The following is a 25182-nucleotide window of genomic DNA, read 5'->3' as shown; positions in this document are numbered from 1 at the left end:
CATGCCTATCTCGCTTTCAAGGCTTACCAGCCCAGTGCGTATAAGAGAAATTGTGAGAGCTGGGCATGTCCCAACTTGTCCCTGGCACTCCGAAACGGAGGTGTTCCTTTGTCTTGCTCGTCAGCGAATCGGTCCTGATGCGCGAAGCCTCCCGCGCGCTTTCACATGGGCAACAATCTCTTGTTAAATAGGAAATCTGCCGAAAAAAGGGCTGATGTCCAGCTCTTGTGATAACCAGAGAAATTGCTCACGACGGTCCCCCGGCTCCACACAGTGATCTGTTTAGAAATGATGTGGTGTTTTCTGCCTCTGGATGGCGGCTTCGAAGCGCAGCTGCGCCGTTGCGCCATTGTGGGGCGTCCCTTAAAGCTGTAGTAATAGTCCTTATTCTCTGTGGAAGCCTGGAAAAATTTTCACGCGAAAACCAGATAAATTTTTCGAATGGTTTCCAGCTGCTTGTCTCTAACAGTTTTCTGAAAAATTCTGATGGGGAAAAAAGCCCAAATCATTCCGCCATTTCCTGACAATGAAAATCCGACGAGGGGGCGGGACCACTCCTCCCACAAGGCGTGCTCACCAGGCGAATGACCGCAACCGACAGGCGTGGAAAAACTCACGCATTGCACACAAAGGTTCAAGCTTGGCTGACTTAAAAACATATGAATCAAATCCATATAGTTTTTGAAAAAAATAAAAAGGGTACGATACTTTTCTCACAGACCTCGTATTATTAACCCTTTTGACAGTTTTGTGTTATAAATCAATATATATGGCTTTGTAACGTAATACAGTGATGCAGCAGCCACCATGGCACACCAGTGTTTTTTTTTTTTTTTTGTTTGTTTTTGTCCTAGGCTCCTGCCACGTCTGCAATATTTTCGGCTCCTGCGCAACCTGCGCCTTTCAGTCCAGCTGTCCAGAAATTTATCTCTGCTGAGCCACCTAACGTCTGCAGCAGATTTGTGTCTCCTCCAACTGCGAACAAAATAAATGTGTCCTCAGACTCCTGGCCCGAACAGAACGCTGCAGTCTTGTTCGCTACATTCATCACACTTCATATTTATGGACCGTGAATCATTGTGCTGCTCGCCGACTTTTCAATTCCTGGACTTTTCGAGCGAGCAGAGGGGATTTAGCCGGATTGGCATTGTATTTCTTGTGAATCGTCTGACATGCCGCTCCAAATTCTTTCTTCAGTAAAGCCACATTTACATTGCAGATAAGACAGATGGATTTTGCCATTCGAATAAATGAAAAATAATACAGGATGAAAATGATCATTTTTCTTATCCACCATAGAAGAACTCTCTCCTACTCTGACATTTAACGGCAGCTAACATCTTTGTTGGTGCTTTGCTGCCACCTGCTGCATCAGTCCTGTTATAGCAGCACTAAATCCTCTCGAGTCCAGTGACACATTTTTGTTCATTTGCGATCAACTGGAACTCAGCCTGTGATCGCGATTGACAGGTGGGCACGCCAACTCTACAGGATAAACAAATGTAACACCACCACCAAAAAAACGACCCAAGTTGTAATATACTATGACACAATGTCACCAGGTTTGTGTTTTTCAGCTTTTGGTTTACTGTGTGTATTGGATTTGTACTTTCATCCAGGCGTGGCTACACAGAGGAATAAGAGCAAATTCTGTATCTTAATTTCAAAGATCGCAGAACTTGAGGCCATCATGAAGCTATGAAGCGGAACCTGGAGAATAAACACTAGGAACAGCTGCAGTGTGTTAAACAGCAGTATGAAAAATTCCACTTGAAGGTGAGTGAACTAGGCCCCATTCATTAAAGTATTCAAACCACATCCCTCCTTGAAAGGGCCTGGGTAGCTTTACCTACTTTTTTGTCTGATATTGAATATAACCTACTAATGCATGTATGAAATGTAATATCCATATGTCATTCATAATGATGCATTTAAAGTAACCTGCTGGAACAGTACCATGATATGTTTATTTATGTGCATCTTTGGCCCTATTAAAAAAAAAAAAAAAAAAAAATTTGTCGTCCTTGACATCAGAAAAAAGCAATGCAGGCGGCGGATTTTTTTTTTTTTCTTAGAAAGAGAAACACTACAATAAAATTTTGAGTCTGGAAAATAAATTGCCTTTTACTACCAAGCGCGATTGACTTTTTGGCACTGAGTCACCACAGAAGAAGAAGCAAACAAGGAAGAAACTCACCTTGGAACAGTTGTACTTGGCGTCCAAGCTACCTCCATTGTTCAGCATTATTGGTTGTAAATATCGCTCATAGTCACCCTGGGGACCATGGCTTCAGCTTCTTGACTTTGTCAGCAACCTGTACCTCCTCTCATCTGTGTTGTCATTGACGACAAACGTAAGTTCCAGGCCGAGCTCTGTAAACTTCAGGCGTCTTGGGCCCAACGCACTCTCACCACCTAGCAGATGTGTCGGTTCTTGCAACAGCTGTACCAGCATCAGCAAGATTCGCCAAAATAAAAATAATAATAGATGTGGGCCGATGTCGGCATGTGGGTCAGAATGATACCTTTTTTTTTTTTATTTTTATGGGCCTTTGTTGTACATTTTGAATCTTCTGTAATGTTGTTAATGCTATATGTGTGAACGGTTTAGAGCTCATAAAAGTCCACAATCTGGAGCTGCAGTCTTTAAACACAACTTTGAAAGAAGCAGAAGAAGCTCTGACGGAAGCTACACACACACAAATTGTTATGAAATAGAAAAAGTTATGGAAGGCTGAAATCTTATGCTGTGAAATTACTTGGGACTGTGTTATGCCTTTTGCATCCTCTAGGGACAGATCCAAGAGCTGACTTTAGAAAACAATGCCCTAATTGAGAAGCTAGCTGCAGAGGAGAACAAGAGGAAAGAGATGGAAGAATGAGTCAGGTAACGTGCTTATCAGTGAGATTCATGTTAGAAATGTCACACAACACCATGCTGTTTGTGCACCAGCATAAAACCATGAACCTCAGATAATAGTTGAAAGACAGATTGCTAACAGAAATCTAAGCATATATTTTTAAGAGCCATAGTCTAACTTTGGAATGGTTTATAGAAGGGGGTGATATATCATGTTTTTTTCAATACAGTAGGTGGCAGTATGCACCTCAAAAGCTGGATTGCAATCTGCCAAAAAAACAGAAGAAAACATTTGATAGTGTTTCAGAGTCCCATCATCCCCTACGCACTGAGGGGTTTGTTCCGACTGGACAGTTGTATATAATGAAAATGGCATCACCGCTCGTCACAAACGAGGAAAAAAAAAACGCAAACCATCATGAAATGCGGTGACTGAAGGCATTCAAACATACAGTTGTATGCAAAGGTTTGGGCACCCCAGATAATTTTCATGATTTTCCTTTATAAAGCATTGGTTGGCTGGATCAGAAATTTCAGTTAAATATATCATATAGCAGACGAACACACTGATATTTGAGAAGTGAAATGAAGTTTCTCGTATTTACGGAAGTGTGCAATAATTAAACAAAATTAATCATAAATTTGGGCACCCTTGTCATTTTATTGATTTGAATGCATTTAGCATAAATTGGTTTGGTAAGTTTATTGACCCTTGACCTCCTTACACAGGTGAATCCAGTCATGAGAAAGGGTATTTAAAGTGGCCATTTACAAATGTTTCCCCTCTTTGCATCTCTTCTGAGTGGCAACATGGGAGCCTCTAAATGACTCTCAAATTACCTGAAAAGAAAGATTGTTCAACATCGTGGTTTAGGGCAGGGGTGGGCAATCATGTGCCATGAAGGGCTGAAACACTGCAGGTTTTTCTTTCTATCAATCACTTCAGCAGGTGATTTCATTAAAGATCAGGTGTTTATGTTCAGGGGAGAAGCTCATCAGCAACTCACCTGTTGAGGTGACTGGTTCCAAGGAAAACCTGCACTGTCTCTGCCCTCGTTGCCCACGCCTGGTTTAGGGGAAGGATACAAAAAGCTATCTTAGAGAAGTTCTCCCATTCAGTGTTGCATTTTGGGTTACATTTTTGACCCTCCCAGGGCCTGCACCCTGAATAAGCCTTGCTCATTTATGCATATTTGGATACACTGGGACAAGTTCTTTCCAAATTTGTATAAATGGCGGTGGCTTAGTTAGGGCGCTTTTGCATAGGTGGCGCTCTTTGTTAAGAACGCAGTATTTGGCAATTTTCATTTGGCCATATCTCGGTGCACCCCCTATGGATTTCAGTGAAACTTGTTTTATTATGTTCCTCTGTATCTCTGCTATTCATGATAAAGATATCGAGAAGGCGTTTTGCCTCATTAACCCTCCTTGTTCTAAAACGTTCACACCAGATCACACGCCAGTTAATCAAGAAAGACAAAATGTTAGTTCTCCGACAGTGCTGTAGGCGGCTCAGCTGGAAGCTGGCAGCACTTCAGCAAAGAGGGCAAAGTTCCCAGGAGATGGCAACATCTTCTGGTGCAGTTGTCTGATTATTATTTCTTATTTTGAATACGTTATCTTTGCTCAGTGCTCTGGAATCACTAAAGTAATTCTTCCTAATGGTTGGTGGCGGCGACTATAAGGAAATAAGCATCTTTTGTTTGTGGAGCTTGATATGTCAAACTAAGGCAAGTAAAGTGTTAATGTGGCAAAAAGCCTTCCTGATATCTTTATCCTGAATAGCAGAGATATAGAGTAACATAATAAAACAAGTTTCACTGAAATCCATAGGGGGTGCACCGAGATAAGGCCAAATGAAAATTGCCAAATATCGCGTTCTTAACATAAAGAGCACCACCTGTGCAAAAGCGCCCTAACTAAGCCACCGCCATTTATGCAAATTTGGAAAGAACTTGTCCCAGTGTATCCAAATAAGCATAAATGAGCAAGGCTTATTCAGGGTGCAGGCCCTGGGAGGGTCCCAAATGTAGCCCAAAATGCCAAAAGTTGTGACTTGAAGCGCCACCTATAGGCGGCGGCCTCAGTTAGCCTTGACAAATATAACGCTAAATGGGAGAACTCCATCCATACATTCATATACCATAAGATCAAAGAGGCTTACTGAGGGCGCACAAAGATATTCAAAGGTCAAAATTCACATTTTGACTATGTCACTGTTTTGGCCCTTTAACCCCTACACTAAAAAGGGCCGTAATTTTCCTCCTGAAGGGATTTTTGGATATAAAAAAAAGTAATGTTTCTGTTTTGACAATACATCTTCCCCTAAAGAAAACTTCGGTGGCCTACTGAAACATGATATATCACCACCCATTTGAAAGTTACAGATTTCGGCTTTTAAGTTGCGTATACGGCTTCAGTAGGTCAGTTACTTCATTGAGTTAAGCTTTGCTGTATCGTATGAGTGATATAAATTGCCCTGGTTTTGTGTCTAGAATATAGATTTTAATTTTCTAGGAGTGCTGTGGTGCATTTGGGCTGTCCATCCTAATCAGTGATGTCTGGTTGTCTCTTGCACTCAGCATTCTGCCCTGGCACAGAAATGTAACTAAATTAACTGCCTCATATTTTCCTGCCACCCCACATCTGCTATAAATAGGTGAATCACCACAGCAGCATTAGCATCAGCTCAGTAGCATGTACTGACTGTGAATAGTTAAAAAGCCCAGAAAGAATAGTGTGAACACAGACTTCACTGTTATTCATATATGTGTATTTGATAAGGGAAGTGAAGTTTATAGTATTTACAGAAAGTGTGCAATAACTATTTAAACAAAATTGGGCAGGTGCATAAATTTGGGCACCCTTGTCATTTTATTGATTTGAATGCATTTAGCATAAATTGGTTTGGTAAGTTTATTGACCCTTGACCTCCTTACACAGGTGAATCCAGTCATGAGAAAGGGTATTTAGGGGGCCCATTTCCAAATGTTTCCCCTCTTTGCATCTCTTCTGAGTGGCAACATGGGAGCCTCTAAACAACTCTCAAATGACCTGAAAACAAAGATTGTTCAACATCATGGTTTAGGGGAAGGATGCAAAAAGCTATCTCAGAGATTTCAGCTGTAAGTTTCCACTGTGAGGAACATAGTGAGGAAATGGAAGACCACAGGCACAGTGCTAGTTAGCAGCACAATGCAACTCTCAGCAAGCCTGGTGCGAAAGAGGCTTTAGTCTAAATGCATCGTAGTCATTGGCTGCTAAAGATCTTGTCTACTTCTTTCAGATGGAAATCATTACCAGTAGAACCTCATAGAACAATGTGCACCATTTATTTTAGCACACATGAACACCTGAGAAGCAGTTATGTGCACAGCTGTTAATGTAGCTGAGCTCCACTATAATCTTTATATGACTGTCAGTTAGTAGACATCCAGGCTGTCTGATTTAAAAAATAAATACATAAAGTAAAACCAGCCCAACCATGCCTAATTTTGTATTTTGACCAGCTTCTGCACCACCTGTGCTCTTGAGTCTTTAATATTAGACCACATTAGTTCAGATAGCATGAGGCTTACTAATGGGATTGTATCCATGCCTAAACTAGCTTGGAATGTTGAGGGTGCAGTCCAGAAATGTCTCAACATCACTTAAGCAACAAAACAAAACCTGTTTTGCTGCACCTCCTAATTGTAGCACCCTCAACTGCCTGCCAAAATTTTCTGCAAATTCTTCAACCATAGTTTGACATCCACCAAAATTAAGCTAGCTGTTTCACCAGCTAATATTTTAGCAAGTCAAATTTTGGCCCTCAAGAAATTGATCTTTGTAGAGGCCCTAGAACTAAAATGTTTGGTTTAAGGGAAATAGAAAAAGGGGGCGGGGGGAGAGATGAATAACAAATCGGGCAAGTCTGAGATGGTTGATTACCCACTGCCTGAAACATTTAAAAATGGTGTCAAGAGTCTCAAAAATTTCTGACAACCTTGGTATGACTTCTTTCTCCCTCCCAAAAGGACACCCACACCCTTTATCTGAAAAAGGAACTGGAAAGCCTCAAGGTGGTTCTAGACATCAAAAACGAACAACTGCACCAACAGGAAAAGAAGCTGATGGAGATAGATACACTGGTGAGACTTGAATAAGATTAACGACATCCAGACATGTAATGTTACCGACATAAAAACACTGGTTATTCAGACAGAGAAAAACTTGAAGTTGCAACGAAATCCTTGCCAAGATCCAACAAGAAACGAGGACCTAAAGGCCCGCATGCAGAGACATGCTGCACTGTCAAGGTAAGATTACCCCAATTTATAGCTTCCTCACTCGTACAGTATCAGATTGCTGAAATTGTCACTTCTTACTGTCAGGTTTTTCTCCTGTTTTATCATAAATATCACATAACTGATCTGCTGTGGAAAAGTTAGATTTTATCCCAAAACGACCAGCCAGTCGGTGAGTGATGTAAATCAAATGAGTCATCAGTATACAGTCTGTAAATATGCCACAGTTTTCATGAAATACTTGAAGGGGCAGTCTGAGTACAACACCCACACCTTACATGTTTGACACAGACTCATGCAAACTAAATTTTGTGATTGGGCTACCATTATGTTAATTGATATTTGTTGATATCAGTTGTTGTAGTTGATTTTGTCTTACACCGGGCAGTACACTTACAGTGTTACTGTGTGTGTTTCTGAACATTTCTAATGTGGGGTGTGTTTTACAGACAGCTGTCCACAGAGCAGGTGATGCTGCATGAGTGCCTTCAGAAAGAGTCCAAGGTGAACAAACGTTTGTCCATGGAGAATGAGGAGCTGCTGTGGAAACTCCATAATGGGGACCCAGGTAGTCCTCACAAGGTGTCCCCCAGTTCCCCCTCCTTCAGCCTCCAATCGCCTCACAGCTCCGCCTTCTCTTCCAGCCCGGCAGTCTCACCCAGATAATGACAGCCCCCTGCTTCCAGGAAGCAGCCCCTCTTGTTTGGAATCGAGCCATGTTTTAGTTTTTTGTTTTGTCTTTTACGTCATTCAGGATGATCTGACACTTGTGCAAATTGTGCACAAACTGTCACACACATAGTTGCACTTAAGAAGCGAGGCCACTGTTATTTGCCTTTCACACCTGATTCTGTGGATGGAGATAAAGGCAAACTCAGGTCCTCCATGTTGTTTTTGTCACTTGTGGCTGTTCAGTTATTAATAAAGTGTATTGAACCTGGTTGGACAAAGTGCTTTTATTAACTTAAAGAACAAGTTACAGCTGTTATCAGTAGACAAAAAAAGTGTCCATGTCGAAATAATGCTGACTGTCAGGCTCAGTGGTACCAAGTGGTTGGACACAAATGCAGGATTCAGATGTTAGTTACTGAGTTTAATGCTGGTTTGAGCTGGGTTCATTACACAAAAACGCAGGCCGTTAAGCAACAGTATCCGAAGCATTAGGCAGAGACAGGATCCAAAACACAGGCAAACTAGTTGAAAACACAGGTAGGCAAAAACAGGACTAAATACTCAAACGCTTGAAGGAGGCACAGGGCACAACAATCTCACATCAAGTGAGGGAAAAGGTGCAAACTAATAAAGCAGAAGTGATTAGGAAGAAACATAGGACAGGTGAGGAGGAAGATCTGGAACAGGGTGTGGCAAACGGGAGGGAAACGCCAAACACCAGACAAGGAAAGTCCCTAACACAAAATCCAAGCAAACTAAAACAGAAAAATAATGCAATAACAGCCCAGTCATGTCACTGACATCCATTCCTTAAATATACATATAAATATTGCTGTGGTAAATTAAAGTGAGAAAGATTGAAATGCCCACCACAAGTATACCTCAAATCATGAGCAGCAACTATTCAACAACTTACTGTTGAGAAATGAAAGTTGAAAATGTAGCAAGAGTTTATTGGACTGAAAGGTTCTGGGCCTGCACCAAACATTCCACATACGGAGTAGCATTAGGACTCAGCCTGGCACACTGCTCAGCTGTGACCCAGATTCTCGTCTTCACAACACATTACACAGCCAGAGCAACTCCCCTAATCACTGCTCCTACTTCTCCAGACCCATTATTTCTTTGAGCTGTGGTATGTTACCAGGATTTATGTTTGAGGTGTTATCTCTCATAGTGGGCTCCAAATGGATGATATAGATACGTGCGCACACACACACACACGAGGTATGACAAAATTGAAATGAGATCTTTATCTGCTGGGTCATCAACAGTGAGGTTCCAGCTTGTTGGGTCATGCCCAGAAAAAAGATGGGCAGAATATTGTCACTGACATTCCCTCACAATGACCTAAACATCTCTGTATAATAATATTTAGTACCTGTGGTGTAATTGCCCATCACAAACAACCTTTGTTTGAGCTTTGTGTTTTTAATGTACTTTAGTACATTTCAATGGCCTATTGGTTTTGATGAAATTGGCTTCTTAAAATGCTTACTTTAGTTTCAATTTGCATTTAAAAAAAAAAAATTCACAATTTAGATATTTAGTAAATCTTTATTATGGCAACGGTCTACAATCTAAATAAAGTACATGTCTTTATTTATATGCTGATTTCATCTGGAAGTCCAGGTCGTGCCGGTGTCGCAGACCGAACGCTCCGCCCTGCCTCCACTGCACATGCATCATTTCGTAGCTCAGCAGCTCATCTGAGACTGAGTCTCTTCATCCAAAGTGGTCAAATGGATTAATGGGATTATTAACCATCAGATGACAAGGTAAAGCCTTTTAAATCATTCTAAAGTTAGTTTGAAGTAGAAACGAGGCAGTTTTAAGCAGAAACAATTCAATACTCTGTGACACTTTGAAATGACGGACATGCAGTGAACGCATCAGCTCACAGCCGTGGCGCCCTGATAGTTTCCTCTCTTTTATGATGAAATAATGCTGAAATTATGTGGAAATGATTGTTGTACAAAAGCTTCAGATATCTGCCACTGAGATAGATGATGACTGGGGTGCAGTTTGAAGCAGGAACGAGGCGATAATCGTGAACCGCGGCTAATGACGCATGCATAGTGAAGGCAGGGGACCGTTCGGTCGGTGACACGGTATGTTGCGTGACAATCACACTCCCACAACAAACAAAATTAACACAGATGGCAGTGCTGGGATTAGATGGAGAGGATGGATGTTGTCAAAGTGGTTTCACCATGCTGGTTCTTTGCTTTACAGATATAATTTCCAAAGTCAAATGGTCTCCATGTCTTCTACAGACATGATGCTCTGGGAGATCCGCATGATGTGTCCCACACCTCTATTGACCAGCCTCCAGGAAGTCTGAATGTGAACAGGGCGAAAGTCCTAAAATATAGACAAGGTAATACCAACTTTGTTATTAGTGAGAATTAGAATCGATGAAAGGAAAAATAAATATTTGATCAGTGACCTTAAACATTTTGTCAGCAACTACATAAAAAAAAAACCTTGATATCACTGAATCCCTTCCAATGTGGTAAAGTTGTAAATATCCAGAATTCTTTTATTGGTGTTCACAAAGTTATAAAGAAATAAGTCTCAAGTCTTGGTGATTTACAGCGCCTCCGAAAAGTATTCACAGCACTTCGCTTTTGTCCACATTTATGTTACAACCTTTTTCCAAAATGGAGTAAATTAATTTTCCCCCTCAAACCTCTACTCACAACACCCCCATAATGACAACATAAAGTTTTCTTTTTTTTTTTGCTAATTTATTAAAATAAAAAAAATCACATGTACATAAAGCTGACACTAACGAAGGACAACGAAGCCCAAACGAAACAAAAAAATCTGGACTTTTGTTGACTTATGGAGGCATTCATTTAACCTTTGTCCGGCTTCATTCCTGCAGCTGGCACTTCATCAGAATTTTTAAACTGTTGAAAAATTTGAATGAATACCACCAACAACCTCAATTCTTCCGTATTTTGTTTTGCTTTCATTCTTGGTTATTTGCATAGTTTTCATAACATTAGCGTTTCGTTTGACTTTTTCTTTCAATCTCTGAAGTCCGACATATTGAACGAAGGTCAACGGGTGCAAAGATATCTGAACGAATCAGTAACTAAAGCTTTGACGAGATGAACGAAACATCCTTGTATTGATAATGAATCATTAATTTTTTGGACAAAAAAGCAATATTTTCATACAGAAACAATACTGGAAGGAATGTTTTATGAACTACTTGAAATATGTACATGTCAATCTGTGTGTGCATGTCTTCAGGAGTAGCCTCTTTTGTGAAACATTGACGTCATTGTGAATGTTTTGTTTTGATTTGTTTAAAGTGTTGAGGTCGGACATTCCATCAGGGGGCAAGTAAATCATCTATATATTAAAAGCCAAGTAGCCTATGTGTACATGTATGCGTGTGCATGCGTGCGTGCGTACCTTTGAACACGGACAAACTGGGGAGAGCTGAAACTTGCCATTTGGTATGCTTATGTATTTTGGGCCAAGGATGAATGCCGTAAGAACGGAAGGTTGATGGGACTAATATTATTATTATTTTTTGTATACCATGGTCTTGTGAGAAGATCTGTCCCTTGGAACTGCTTATCTGCTAATTCCATAAAGATTGTCCCCTATATATTTTTATTATTGCACTTTTTAATTGCAGATTAGTCTTTTTTACAGGTCAGGTCTGGAAGCATGTAATCTTGCTGTGCATCACTGCTTCCACCACACTGCAGCACCACATTGGGTAGACCAGGTATACAACCAGCCCCACCTCTACAAAGTAACTATTGATCTGCCCCAGCCAAGTAAAATGTGGGTGTTGCTTTGGCCTTCGCTATCTGCTGGGTTGTCAAGAGTGAGATACCAGATTCTTGGGTCATGCCCAGAGAAAGATGGCACATGGCCAAAAGTGTCACTGATATTCTCTCACAATGCAAGTGATAATCCTTATCTCAGTCTAAACTGTTTGACACAAAGTCTGTCAAAGGATCTTCTGAATGGGGACTGTTACCAAAGACATCATCAGTGTTGTTTATTTAGGTAACTGATTAGTGCCCAAATCTCACAACAGTACCGTAAGACAGGAACTAGCAGGACCCAAAGACTTGGACATTGATTCTCATGCAAAGAGTATTGACTTCACCAAACACCTCTGTTTATCATTGACTCGACTAGCTTGTTGCCTGTGGGGATCCACGGGCTCTACATTGGGTAGTGTTTATAAAATAGGTAGCTTACATTTTTCAAGGTTAGTAATAAATTATGCAAACTTTCTATAATGATTTGGAATGGTGTGTGAGTCCAGAATATAGGTATCAATATCCACTGTTCACTGTTATGTAATATCTGTAATTTCTCCCAAAATATTAGTCCTATCAACTTTCCGTTCTCATGACATTCATCCTTAGCCCAAAATACATAAGCATACCAAATGACAAATGTCGGCTCTACCCAGTTTGTCCATGTTAAAAGGTACGTTTTAACATGGATCAATCAAAGGCGCATATAGATCCTTCCGCAGAGCGCCACTAGGGTCGTCCGACCATAATGTCATTCACCTTGTGCCCTATTACCAACCTCTCTTTAAGAGAGTCAAAGCAGAGAGATGCACAGCGCCTGTGTGGAACGCAGATTCCATTCAGTGCCTCCAGGAGTGCCTTGATTGCACAGATTGGGATGTTTTTAAAGACAGTTGCAAAGATCTTGACGAACTTACTGAAACTGTCTGCCTACATCTCGTTTTGTGAAAACATAACTATCCCTCGCAGATCATTTCGTTCCTTCTGAAACAACAAATTTTGGTTCTCTAAAGATGTTAGAGACTCAATAATGGAGAAATAAATGCTTTGAAGGAGGGGATATGTCTATGTATCACATAATGCAGAAAGAAGTCAAAAGAAATATTAGAAGAGCTAGAAATGACCACAAGAACAAAGTGCAAAGCCTTTTTTACTTCTGGAAGTCTACGTTCATCTCGGAAGGGAATGAAATCTGTTAGGAATGGAATCAAAATCAAGCTCTGGTGTTCTGAGCACTAACTTGTTTCCTTCAGATGTGGTCTTTGCAAATGAAGTGAATACTTTTATAATCGATTTAATGTCCTGAATTTTAATCATAAATTGTGTGTCCTTCAGAATGATGAGCCCAGTAATATTAACTTATCCATTGATAGAGGTGTGGTCCTTAAGCACCAGGGCCTGATGGTATTGGGGGAAGGGTACTTAAAAACTGTGCAGAGCAATTGGCTGATATATTCTGCCACATCTTTTCTTGTTAAGTGGAATTTCGTAGAGTACCCTCCCTTTGGAAATCCTCAACAATTGTTCCAATACCAAAAAACAAGTCACCTAAAGAACCGAACGATTACAGGCCTATAGCACTAACATCTCTCGTTATGAAGACTTCTGAGAAAATTGTTAAAGAGGAGCTTTTAAGACAAACACAGGGAGTGTTAGACCCACTCCAGTTCGCATACAGATCTGGAAGGGCATGGATGATGCGATCTCCACTCTACTTAATCTGGCTTTGCAGCATCTTGAAGGTGCAAATACCTTTATTTGGATGTTGTTTATTGATTTCTCCTCCGCTTTTAACTGCATACAACCACATGTATTGGCAGAGCGATTAAGAGACATGAACATTGATGTTGGCCTAATTTTATGGATTATTGACTTTTTAACAAACAGATCGCAGAGAGTCGGAGTTAATGAAACTCTCTCCGATGCTGTTGTATCATCCACTGGAGTCCCTCAGGGCTGCATTTTATCTCCTTTGTTGTTTGTTCTTTATACTAATCTCTGTCAAAGCCAACATGATAATCATCACATCATAAAATATGCAGATGATTCAGTTATCCTGTCCCTTCTGCACGGTGATGACTCCACAGACCAAAGCTTGGTCTTGCTGGACTTTTTAGAGTGGTGCCATTCATCCTCTCTATATATAAATGTGGACAAAACTAAAGAAATGCACATTGATTTCAGGAAAACACCACCTGTTCTGAATCAAATGTCCATTGATGGGAAGCCCATAGATGTTGAGAATTATAAGTATCTGGGCACCCAAATTGACAAATTATCTTTTGAATTGCAGGTTAATGCAGTGTGCAGTAAGGCGCATCAAAGAATGCACTTTCTGCGAAAACCTAGGAATTACAACATAATTGGTGGTGTCTTCATGAAAATGTTCTACAGTTGCTTTGTGGAGTCTGTGTTAACCTTTTCCTTCCTGTGTTGGCTCAACTTATTGAACCTTAAGAATCGCAACCGTCTTTGTAATATTGTCAAGGAATGTGGTAAAATTATGGGAACTCAGTGCACGGACATCATGGACCTTTTTAAACAAGAGTTGTGTCAAAAGCCAGGAATATTATGGCCGATTCGGCACACCCTCTGCACTCACAATTTAAGTTTCTGGCCTCGGGCAGACGCCTGGTAATGCCCAGATGCAGAACCAACAGACTAAAAAACTGTTTTATTCCCACAGCCATTGCTCTCCTAAATAACACCTAAGGACTCACTGTTGCACTTAAGTCTACACTGACTTGCACCTTATTTCTTGGTTTTTGTTTTGTATATTTATTCTGCTGTGTTTTTATGAACTTGTATGATGTGTTTTCAGGAATGCAATTTTTACTGCTGACTGCACCTGAATTGCCCCCAAGGGAACTAAAACGATCAAAAAATACGTACGCACACACGCATACATGTACACATAGGCCACTTGGCTTACAGAGAAAATGCTGTTCCAGCACGTGAATGATCACTGTGTGCGGATCTTGGAGCCAACGTGACCCTTAATTACAGTAAGTGGATATAGAACATGGATTAATTATATACTGGACATGGAAGATAGGACACTGGATGCAGCAGAGACATCATTCTGCAAATCAGTGAGTGCTCTGTAGGCTTTTATTATTATTATTTTTATTATGATTGTATTATTTTACTTTTATTTTGCAATTATTGGTAACAGTGGGGGAATTTCCACAGTCTATGCACATGGATAATAGCAGGATAATAAGAGCTGAACATGTGTGCAAATGTGTCATTCGTCTTCAGCTGCAACTGGCCACTTCAGTGAGATACCAACTGCGATGCTATCGCTCATTCGTGTGTTTAGTCACTAATTCGCATCTCCATCTGCTCTCCAGCACTCGCGCCCAGTCAGATATGACCCTTACCCTTACTCCAGTCACATCCACAGAAACCCAAAACTTCTTTCAGTTGGTGGCTTCCCTCAGTTTCCTGCCAACATGGTCACTAACCCTAACCATACAGTACCATATGGTTTGGTTTCTGAATAATTGATGGAAGTCAAGTCCAAGAAATACTCAGTGACTTGTAAATGTTCATGTAGCCATTCCCTAATTTTTCTCAAGAAACAAGAATGTTTCTCGAGAAAACTGGTTGTAAAAGTTATGTAATTCTTATATTTAGAATAAATTGCCCTGTCTCAAATTTGTCTTGGATTCTTTTGCATGATTAAATGCAAGAACTTTGAGCCTGACCCAGAAAAAGTAGGGTGTGGTTGTGCATCTTCTGAGAAACCAACATTTCTCAACATTGCACCCAGTGAATGAAAACATTCTTGAGAAATGTTGGGTTCTCAGAATTCAAAAGATGGAGAACCTCTCCCTACTTTTTCTGGGTCAGTCTCTAAACTACAGTCTCTTACTACTCATCACTAATTGAAGAAAATAAGAACAACCCCAGGTTTCTTTTCAGCACTGTAGCCAGGCTGACAAAGAGTCAGAGCTCTATTGAGCCGAGTATTCCTTTAACTTTAACTAGTAATGACTTCATGACTTTCTTTGCTAATAAAATTTTAACTATTAGAGAAAAAATTACTCATAACCATCCCAAAGACATATCGTTCTCTTTGGCTGCTTTCAGTGATGCCGGTATTTGGTTAGACTCTTTCTCTCAGATTGTTCTGAGTTATTTTCATTAGTTACTTCATCCAAACCATCAACATGTATATTAGACCCCATTCCTACCAGGCTGCTCAAGGAAGCCCTACCATTAATTAATGCTTCGATCTTAAATATGATCAATCTATCTTTATTAGTTGGCTATGTACCACAGGCTTTTAAGGTGGCAGTAATTAAACCATTACTTAAAAAGCCATCACTTGACCCAGCTATCTTAGCTAATTATAGGCCAATCTCCAACCTTCCTTTTCTCTCAAAAATTCTTGAAAGGGTAGTTGTAAAACAGCTAACTGATCATCTGCAGAGGAATGGTCTATTTGAAGAGTTTGTCAGGTTTTAGAATCCATCATAGTACAGAAACAGCATTAGTGAAGGTTACAAATGATCTTCTTATGGCCTCAGACAGTGGACTCATCTCTGTGCTTGTTCTGTTAGACCTCAGTGCTGCTTTTGATACTGTTGACCATAAACTTTTATTACAGAGATTAGAGCATGCCATAGGTATTAAAGGCACTGCGCTGCAGTGGTTTGAATCATATTTATCTAATAGATTACAATTTGTTCATGTAAATGGGGAATCTTCTTCAGACTAAGGTTAATTATGGAGTTCTACAAGGTTCTGTGCTAGGACCAATTTTATTCACTTTATACATGTTTCCCTTAGGCAGTATTATTAGACGGTATTGCTTAAATTTTCATTGTTACGCAGATGATACCCAGCTTTATCTATCCATGAAGCCAGAGGACACACACCAATTAGCTAAACTGCAGGATTGTCTTACAGACATAAAGACATGGATGACCTCTAATTTCCTGCTTTTAAACTCAGATAAAACTGAAGTTATTGTACTTGGCCCCACAAATCTTAGAAACATGGTGTCTAACCAGATCCTTACTCTGGGTGGCATTACCCTGACCTCTAGTAATACTGTGAGAAATCTTGGAGTCATTTTTGATCAGGATATGTCCTTCAATGCGCATATTAAACATATGTAGGACTGCTTTTTTGCATTTGCGCAATATCTCTAAAATTAGAAAGGTCTTGTCTCAGAGTGATGCTGAAAAACTAATTCATGCATTTATTTCCTCTAGGCTGGACTATTGTAATTCATTATTATCAGGTTGTCCTAAAAGTTCCCTGAAAAGCCTTCAGTTAATTCAAAATGCTGCAGCTAGAGTACTGACGGGGACTAGAAGGAGAGAGCATATCTCACCCATATTGGCCTCTCTTCATTGGCTTCCTGTTAATTCTAGAATAGAATTTAAAATTCTTCTTCTTACTTATAAGGTTTTGAATAATCAGGTCTCATCTTATCTTAGGGACCTCATAGTACCATATCACCCCAATAGAGCGCTTCGCTCTCAGACTGCAGGCTTACTTGTAGTTCCTAGGGTTTGTAAGAGTAGAATGGGAGGCAGAGCCTTCAGCTTTCAGGCTCCTCTCCTGTGGAACCAGCTCCCAATTCAGATCAGGGAGACAGACACCCTCTCTACTTTTAAGATTAGGCTTAAAACTTTCCTTTTTGCTAAAGCTTATAGTTAGGGCTGGATCAGGTGACCCTGAACCATCCCTTAGTTATGCTGCTATAGACTTAGACTGCTGGGGGGTTCCCATGATGCACTGAGTGTTTTTGCTCTGTATGCACCACTCTGCATTTAATCATTAGTGATTGATCTCTGCTCCCCTCCACAGCATGTCTTTTTCTTGGTTCTCTCCCTCAGCCCCAACCAGTCCCAGCAGAAGACTGCCCCTCCCTGAGCCTGGTTCTGCTGGAGGTTTCTTCCTGTTAAAAGGGAGTTTTTCCTTCCCACTGTCGCCAAGTGCTTGCTCACAGGGGGTCGTTTTGACCGTTGGTTTTTCCGTAATTATTGTATGGCCTTGCCTTACAATATAAAGCGCCTTGGGGCAACTGTTTGTTGTGATTTGGCACTATATAAAGTTGATTTGATTTGATTTAAACATCTCAATCACCCTCATATATTAACAAATGAAATGATGTTGACCAGACAAAACACAAAATATCTTGTGTTCATACTGTCTGCATTGAAATAGAAGTCAAAGAAACATGTTAGGTTCATTATCGGTCTGTTTTGAAGCCTTCCCATACCTGACCAGGATAAGACCAGATGAATTTTACATCCACCTCTGGCTCCCCAAGCACAGTGCAGGTCACATTGATGTTGTCGCCTCCTCTCACAGAATCTGAAGATGCTTCCAGGCTCACAAATGGCGGCCCAGTCGGAACTTTGAAGACACAGCAATGAGTTTAATCGATTTTCACTCTTTAATATTTTAACTGGGGTGCCTCTGGAAGGCACCTCACATTATCACAGATCAAATTGTCAGTACTTTCACAAATGTATTGCAAAATGTCCACATTCCTGATGGAAATTTGCCAAAATGACAGAACTACTTTTTTTTTTAAACCGTTTTGGGGAGGTGATGGTCTAGTGGTTAAGCGTTGGGCTTGAGACCAGAGGATCCTCGGCTCAAATCCAAACCTGACCAGAAAGGCCCTTGGGCCAAGGTCCTTAATCCCCAAGTTGCACCCGGTGTGTAGTGAGCGCCTTGCATGGCAGCAGCCTCACATCGGGGTGAATGTGTAGCATTATTTTTGAAGCGCTTTGAGCGTCTGATGCAGATGGGAAAGCGCTGTACAGATGCAGTCCATTTACCATCCATTAGTCTGATCTTCCTCCATCTGATGGTAAAATAGACCCTAATATTTTAATTTTGCATGAGCTACACAATTTTTACACATAATTTCCCCATTTGCAAAATGCAGGCCCCATTTCTGTTTCAAATCACAAACACCCATGAGGAGCAGATTTTTAACAACTGACATGCAACTTTTTTCCTGGAAGCTGATGAACAAATTACTAGCATGATGATTTTGATTAAGTGACAACTTTGAGGAATACCTCACAATTGCTCCAGTGAACCTGAAAGCTAGACTGTGTAGGTCCTTTTTAACAGATAAGCATAGAAACTTGTCTAATAAGTAACAAACAACAACATTGTGTGTTTCTGTCTTGTTTATTGAGATTAACTCTGTGGTTGTTATGGTGTTGTGTGGTTGCCGGCCCCCTACCCTCCACATAGAGCAGCTGGTATTTTGTGGAGATTTGAGGGGTGCTCCTGGACATGGCTTTGCAGTAGAAGACACCCTGATGTTCTGGATCAGGACTTTGCAGGACAAATCCCTTGGTGGGATCATAGGTCACCAGAGTACCATTTGCTAGGATCTCCTCTGGTGGGACTTCTCTGTGGAGGGACACTTTGGCTTGTGGGTCAGTCACACGACAGGGCACAACAGCAGGCCTGTCTGGGTGCAGGTACACGATCTCAAAGTGAATGGTAGAGGGGACGAAGAGGTTGTCCTTGTCTGGTTAGAGAAAGTGATGTGAAATAAACAGTTTATGACCACATTTGGTTTTGATGAAGAGTTGCAATCTAATAACTTTATTTGAATAGCACTTTAGTGTTGATACATTTCAAAGTGCTTTACATCATCAAAATACAAAAAAAAGTATTACACAAGAAAAAGTTAAATATAATAATAGACTAATCCAAACAACTAACTATACAAACACGTTAAAAGCTGTAAAATTCTGGAGAACACAAAAGCACAAGTCAGTGTTTTGGTATCTGACATGGAGAGGGCAGGTATAATTTTTGCAATGTTCTGCAAATGAAAATGAGCAGCTTTGGCCACCTCTCTAATATACAGATCAAAAGATATAAAAAAAAATCTTTAATCCAGTGACTGTGTTAAATGATCATAAAGATGCTCCTGTAGGGTAGTAGGGTCCATAACCATTATTTCAATCCTTTGAGTTAAAGTATAGAAAATTAGAAGCCATTCGGTTTTCCAGAAAAGCCTCCAGTTTTGCGGTATGAGAGATCTTTCCTACATAAACAGGCATTTATATCTGCAGGTCATCATCTTAACAGTGAAAGTAAAAGTAAATATAATCTGTTGGAAAGGTGCAACATGGAGAACAACAGAACAGAACCGAGAACAATACCTCAAACAGAACTTTGAGGTACCCCATACTGAAAAGGACAAGGTACTTTTAGCAATCAATCCCCTGACCAGGGATCTCAGAATTTATTTTTTATTTTTTCAACAAAATTCAATGATCAGAGGTTACACTGAAACCCAGTAACAACATCAATGTGAAATCTGCATGACATTTTGGAAAAATTAGATGTTTTCCACGTAGGCATCACTTGAAGGGAGATCACATTTTGGTGAGAACATGACTGATGTTTTCAATTGCTGGGTGATTAGCTTTTTGAATATATTATGTTGTCAGTTACAACTTTAACATACTGAATTTTTATACATCTCATACATCAAAACAGATCACACTTGCATTGAATTTTGTCACTGTAAATGATTTATACAACTCAATCAAGTCTAGGGACAGCTAAATTACTGATGGCGTAGGCCTAGCCATCCATCTATGCATGAAGTGTGTCATCAACTGAAGGCTAGTCAGTGACAGACTGCTGTCAGACAGCCTACGACATCAACACGGCAAGATGTCAGTCATTGTGGCATACAGTCCAACAGATGTCACACCTGAGGATATAAAGGACCCTTTTTATGACCAGCTGCAAAACACCATACAGGCAGTTCCCCCTCATAACATTATCATTGTTCTAATGGACGCCAGCGCCACTGTCTCTGCTGACGCTCTTGATGATTCCCTCCAGGCTGTCACAGGTCTTGTCTTGACAGTGCCACCAACGATAACGGCAAACAACTACTCCATGTATGCCAGAGGTCTCAGACTGATTCCAGAAAGGGTCAAGAGGGTGCAGGTTTTCTTTGCAACCACCCACTCCACCAGGTGATTTCACGGGTGTGTGGGTAAGTTATGTGTGAGGGCGGACATTGTTTTTGAGGATGCATGCAAATTTTGTTGTGCTGGTTTACTATGCAATGACAATAAAGGTGATTCTGATTAACATCACTTAACAGCAGGTGGAGTCAGTTAATCAGTGAAATCACCTAGTGGAGATGCCACCAGCATCTGCATTGTTGACACATGGTTCCCTTGGAAGTGAATCCATGACTGGACCTGGTAGAGTCGTGATCGGAAAAACAAGAAAAGCGCCTAAACCACATCCTCATATCCATCCTCTTGAGATCATCCATCACCAATTGTTATGTCTACAGAGGTGCAAAGCTACGCAATATTGACCATCGTATCTTGATAGCCGACTTGTGGCTGAAGCTCAAGGCAGGGACAAACACCAACTGCCCACCCAGGCTGGACTCCTCCCATTTGCCAGATCCAGTGATCATGAAGTCATACAGATGCACCTTCTCAAATCGCTTTGCTGCACTCACTGGTGGGATATCAGGGGACTGGCAACGCTTCACATCTGAGGTCCTTCAGGTTACCAAGGAAACAATCGGGACCTGCCCCTAAGAAGCCCTGGATATCTGAAGGGATCATCAACATCATTAACCACCAGTGGGCTGCGTGTGTGAGGAGAAATGGACCTGTATCACCACCTCGACAGTCGGCAGTGCAGCCATTTGACAGGATAGGGAAGATGTCTGGAGCAACCAGGCAGCAGCTCTTGAGAGGGCTTGTCACAATGACCTCCGGTAGTTCTTCACCCTACTCCACTAAGGGAAAGCAGCCTCGCGCCAGCGCCGTTTCCTTGTCAAGGACAGCATGTGCAACATCCTCTCAGACAAAGCTGACTGCAACAGTTGCTGGATGGAGCGAACTCCTGAACCACCCACCTGCTCCGGAAGGTCTTACACTCTCTAGTGTCATAACCATTAATTCAGAATGCACCACCACCACCCCAGTTACTCCAGCCAAAGTTAAGGCAGCAAAGGCCCTGGTATGTGCACTGTCACAGCTAAGATGCTGAACGCTGGGGACAATAACATCATCCTCTGACTCACACAAATATTAAACCATGTTTGGGTCTCCGAGATGCTGCCTGATGACTGGAGGTGGGGTATCATATTACCCTTCTGGAAGAGGAACGAAGGCCCGCTGACCTGCACCAACCACAGAGGCATCACACTCCTCTCCATTCCAGGAAAACTATTCACCTGCATCTTACTCACCCCTGTTGTACCTGCCACGTGCAGTAGATGCCACCAACAAGAAGCTGGTTTTATGCCTAATAAATGCACAACAGACCAAATTTCTACACTCCGACTGGTAACAGAAAAGGCCAGGGAGTTCTGGAAGGCCCGCCACCTTTACATCGCCTTCGACCTCAAAGCTGCCTTTGACACTGTCGATGATGGATCATTATGGAACATACTTAAGAACCTCAGTGTCCCAGCCAAGATCACCACAGTCTTTAAGCAACTGTTCCGCAGCACTGAGAGTTATGTACATGTGAACGGCAAAGACTGAGTGGTTCCCCATCAACAGTGGTGTAAGTTGGCCTAACCGACCTAACGTACACTGACAACAACACTGTGCAGCGAGACTGCTGGCCATCTTCTGGAAGCTCTGTGTGTTCAGCAAGGAAGCCAAAAAGCTTGGCTTAAAGATCAGCTGGGCCAAGACGGAGCTTATGCATGTTGAAGATGGTCCTGACCCACCACCCTTCCTGTTTGATGGTACACAGGTCCACTTTGTATCAACATTTAAATATCTTGGCTCCATAGTGTCTAACCAAGCCAGACGTCAACTGACGCCGAGCCCTGGCAGCCACCATCATGTAGTCCCTGTGGAAACCTCTGTGGCGGCACTGGCACATCCGTCGGAGCACTAAGCTCCGGGTCTATAATGCCTCCATTCTCCTATGCAGCTCAGAAACATGGCCACTGAGCAACACCCTGGTGGAAAGACTTGATGGCTTTGACACCAGAGCCCTCAGGAGGATCAAAGGCATTACCTGAGCCCAACACAAAACCAACCAGGCTCTGCGAGAACAAACCCAACATCCTGCCATGCAGCAATGCCATGCTTGTGCTGGTATGGCCATATAATCTGCCTGTCCACGAGCCATTCTGGACTTTGACCCCCAGTAAACTGGCTGGAGGTGACCCGGACGCTCACCTTGCACCAGGGAAAACGGTTCATGAGAGAAACACTGAGACCTGCGATGAAAAATCCCCAAAACAACAATGGGTGACATAATGAGCTCCCCATGGCACATAACAGGCATCACAAACCACCATTCAAAGATAACTTTGAAAGCAGAAATAGAGGTCACACAATGAGGCTTGTATGGCTGCTTCTGGAAAAAGATCACTGATGTGATGTCATGATGGCCTCAGCAGAATGAATTCAGAAGTCTGCAGGGACATTTTTGATGGACCTACATCCAAATTATTCAGGAGGAACTTCATCATGCCACAAGATCTAAATGACACTGCCAACTCAACAAATGATTTCATCAGGGGGAAGAAGTGGAAGGTTCTGGACTGCCCAAGTCAACCGTGAAACCTAAATCCAACTGAGCATAAATTTCACGTCCTGAAGACGAGACTGAAGGGAGAGCCCTCAAGTGACGCCGATATGTCTGAATATGTTTCCTTCAGAGTAAATCACCTCCAACTATGGCATGATATCTAATTACACAACAGTGTCTGCAAAATTTGATGCTTTCAACATAAAATGCACAATTATTTCTCATATCTGCCCCACTACTCCTGAAGCAAACGACTGAAAGAGGCTGACAAAAAAAAAAAGATGGGCGATGTTGCTGATATGAATATGAAAATAAATGTTGGTTATTTTTCAGTTTCAACATTTTTTTTTTCACTCAAACCTCAGGTGGTCCAGTAACACACCAAGATGTAAATTCCAAGAAATAAAAGCTGACATTTCAAAATGTGTTCTCGTGATCATCTTTAGATCTCAAACCCAAATGACTTGAGTGTGTAATTAAAACTTAAGGGACTGACCTTGTGTTCCAGCACTGAGAGACCATGCAGTGCATGTAACGATCATGTTTAGTCACCTGTGAAGTAGATGTACGAGACAAAGACACGATCGTGATCCTTCTCGCACTCTGTTCCATCGCAAATGATCACCCAACAACTGTATGGCCCCGTGTCAGCTGCAGAGGGTGACGTCAGGATCAGCTGACTGTACTTGTCACTCTGCTTTATGCTGGAGGCAGGAAGAAAAAAAAAAATCACAAATCCATGAAAGTTTTCATATTCGATTGCTTTTGATTTATGATTCACAGCTGATGACAACCACATCTCTCTGTCCGAGATGTGGCTGGATCCACGTGCTGGATTGGATGATTTATGTGGTGGCCGTGAGATGGACTTTTCTGTACGAACTGATCCAACGAGTGGTTCGATGACCCCCCCCCCCCCCCGACAGTGGACTGGATGCCTGCATGGACTCTCGTCAGTTGTTGTGTTCTGTATTGTAAGCCCTTTTGGTAGAATGGCCTAAGCAGTAGGTCACCCCTTTGAGTCTGGTCTGCTTGAGGTTTCTTCCTCAATATCATCTGAGGGAGTTTTTCCTTACTACTGTCGCCTGTGTGCTTGTTCTATGGAGTTGGTAAGGTTAGACCTTACTTGTGTGAAGCACTCTGATGCAGCTTTGTTGTGATTTGGCACCATATAAACTAAATAAATTGAATAACAGCTTGTCTTCATCACCTGAGCCGCGAGTCGTTGAATGTGTCCAGGTAGGACGGGTACGACCATCCGATGTTGCTGCCTTTGCAGCGCAGCTCCATGTTCTTCCCAGGCATCAGAGTTGTGCTTTGGCCTAGCCGCAGGAAGCGGCCCTTATCCAACACTAGTGTAAGTAGGGACTGACCTCTTCCTCTGCCATCTTTCAGGCTGGGGTGACGCAGCTTCACCCGTTTCCCACCTGGCCTGATGCGGTTCTCGCCTACGTTCTCCTTGCGCTTGCCTTGTTGACAGACCCCTGGACAAACAGACACTTATGTTCACTATCACCATCTGACTACAATCAGTACAGTGTTTCTTGCAGCTACAAAAACTGACCAAAAAAAGGAAAATGTCCAATTTTTTGGCAGCAGTTTGCTCTTCTTCACTGTGGGCACTGTTTTTCTTGACACAGGTTCGTTTTGGAAAGCAGCGTGGTGTAGTTAACTAGAAATGTCTGCTGCATTCCTTAGATGCTCCTTGTTTCCGCTGATCTGCAGAAACATTTTCCAAGAAGCTCTCTTGCGCAACTTTTTCAAACTCTTAGACCAACTTTAACAACATGCAATCTCCGTAGAATTCCCATATAATACATAATGTGTTCGTATCTGCCACTTGGGCACGGAATTCCCATGCCTGTGAATACACTTCACACCCTGCTCCCAACACAGCCACATGCTTTGACGATACCTTCAGATCACCTAGTCCAACTGACGTTTACAGGAATGACAACAGACTTACCATTTTGGAGCTCCAGGCAGAGTATTGTCAAACAAAGGACAATCCAGATTTTCATGATGT

General features: G+C 41.7%; 2 protein-coding genes across 2 annotated transcripts in view; one reads left to right on the top strand and one right to left on the bottom strand.

Annotated features, from left to right (window-relative positions):
• LOC117520523 (microtubule-associated tumor suppressor 1-like) overlaps window positions 1-8087 on the top strand; it is a 76434-nt gene extending 68347 nt beyond the window's left edge. Inside the window, 6 exon segments of the mRNA XM_034181850.1 lie at window positions 1685-1776; window positions 2614-2685; window positions 2793-2878; window positions 6864-6990; window positions 7061-7158; window positions 7596-8087. Coding sequence (XP_034037741.1) covers window positions 1685-1776; window positions 2614-2685; window positions 2793-2878; window positions 6864-6990; window positions 7061-7158; window positions 7596-7812 — 692 coding nt within the window. The 3' untranslated portion in view covers window positions 7813-8087.
• Window positions 8088-9596: 1509 nt separating this feature from the next.
• On the bottom strand, window positions 9597-25177 carry pdgfrl (platelet-derived growth factor receptor-like). Its single transcript, XM_034181653.1, has 6 exons — window positions 25123-25177; window positions 24367-24640; window positions 23709-23860; window positions 18841-19134; window positions 17857-17993; window positions 9597-10182 (listed from the first exon to the last, which is right to left on the bottom strand). The coding sequence occupies exons 1-6, from the start codon at window positions 25175-25177 to the stop codon at window positions 10069-10071; spliced, it is 1026 nt and encodes a 341-aa protein (XP_034037544.1). The 3' UTR covers window positions 9597-10068.
• Between the last annotated feature and the right edge of the window lie 5 nt (window positions 25178-25182).

Source organism: Thalassophryne amazonica, chromosome 11 (genome assembly GCF_902500255.1).
Source record: "Thalassophryne amazonica chromosome 11, fThaAma1.1, whole genome shotgun sequence".
Classification (NCBI taxonomy): Eukaryota; Metazoa; Chordata; class Actinopteri; order Batrachoidiformes; family Batrachoididae; genus Thalassophryne; species Thalassophryne amazonica.
Note: the sequence above shows the minus strand (reverse complement) of the source record. Positions and strands in the feature narration are given on the sequence as shown.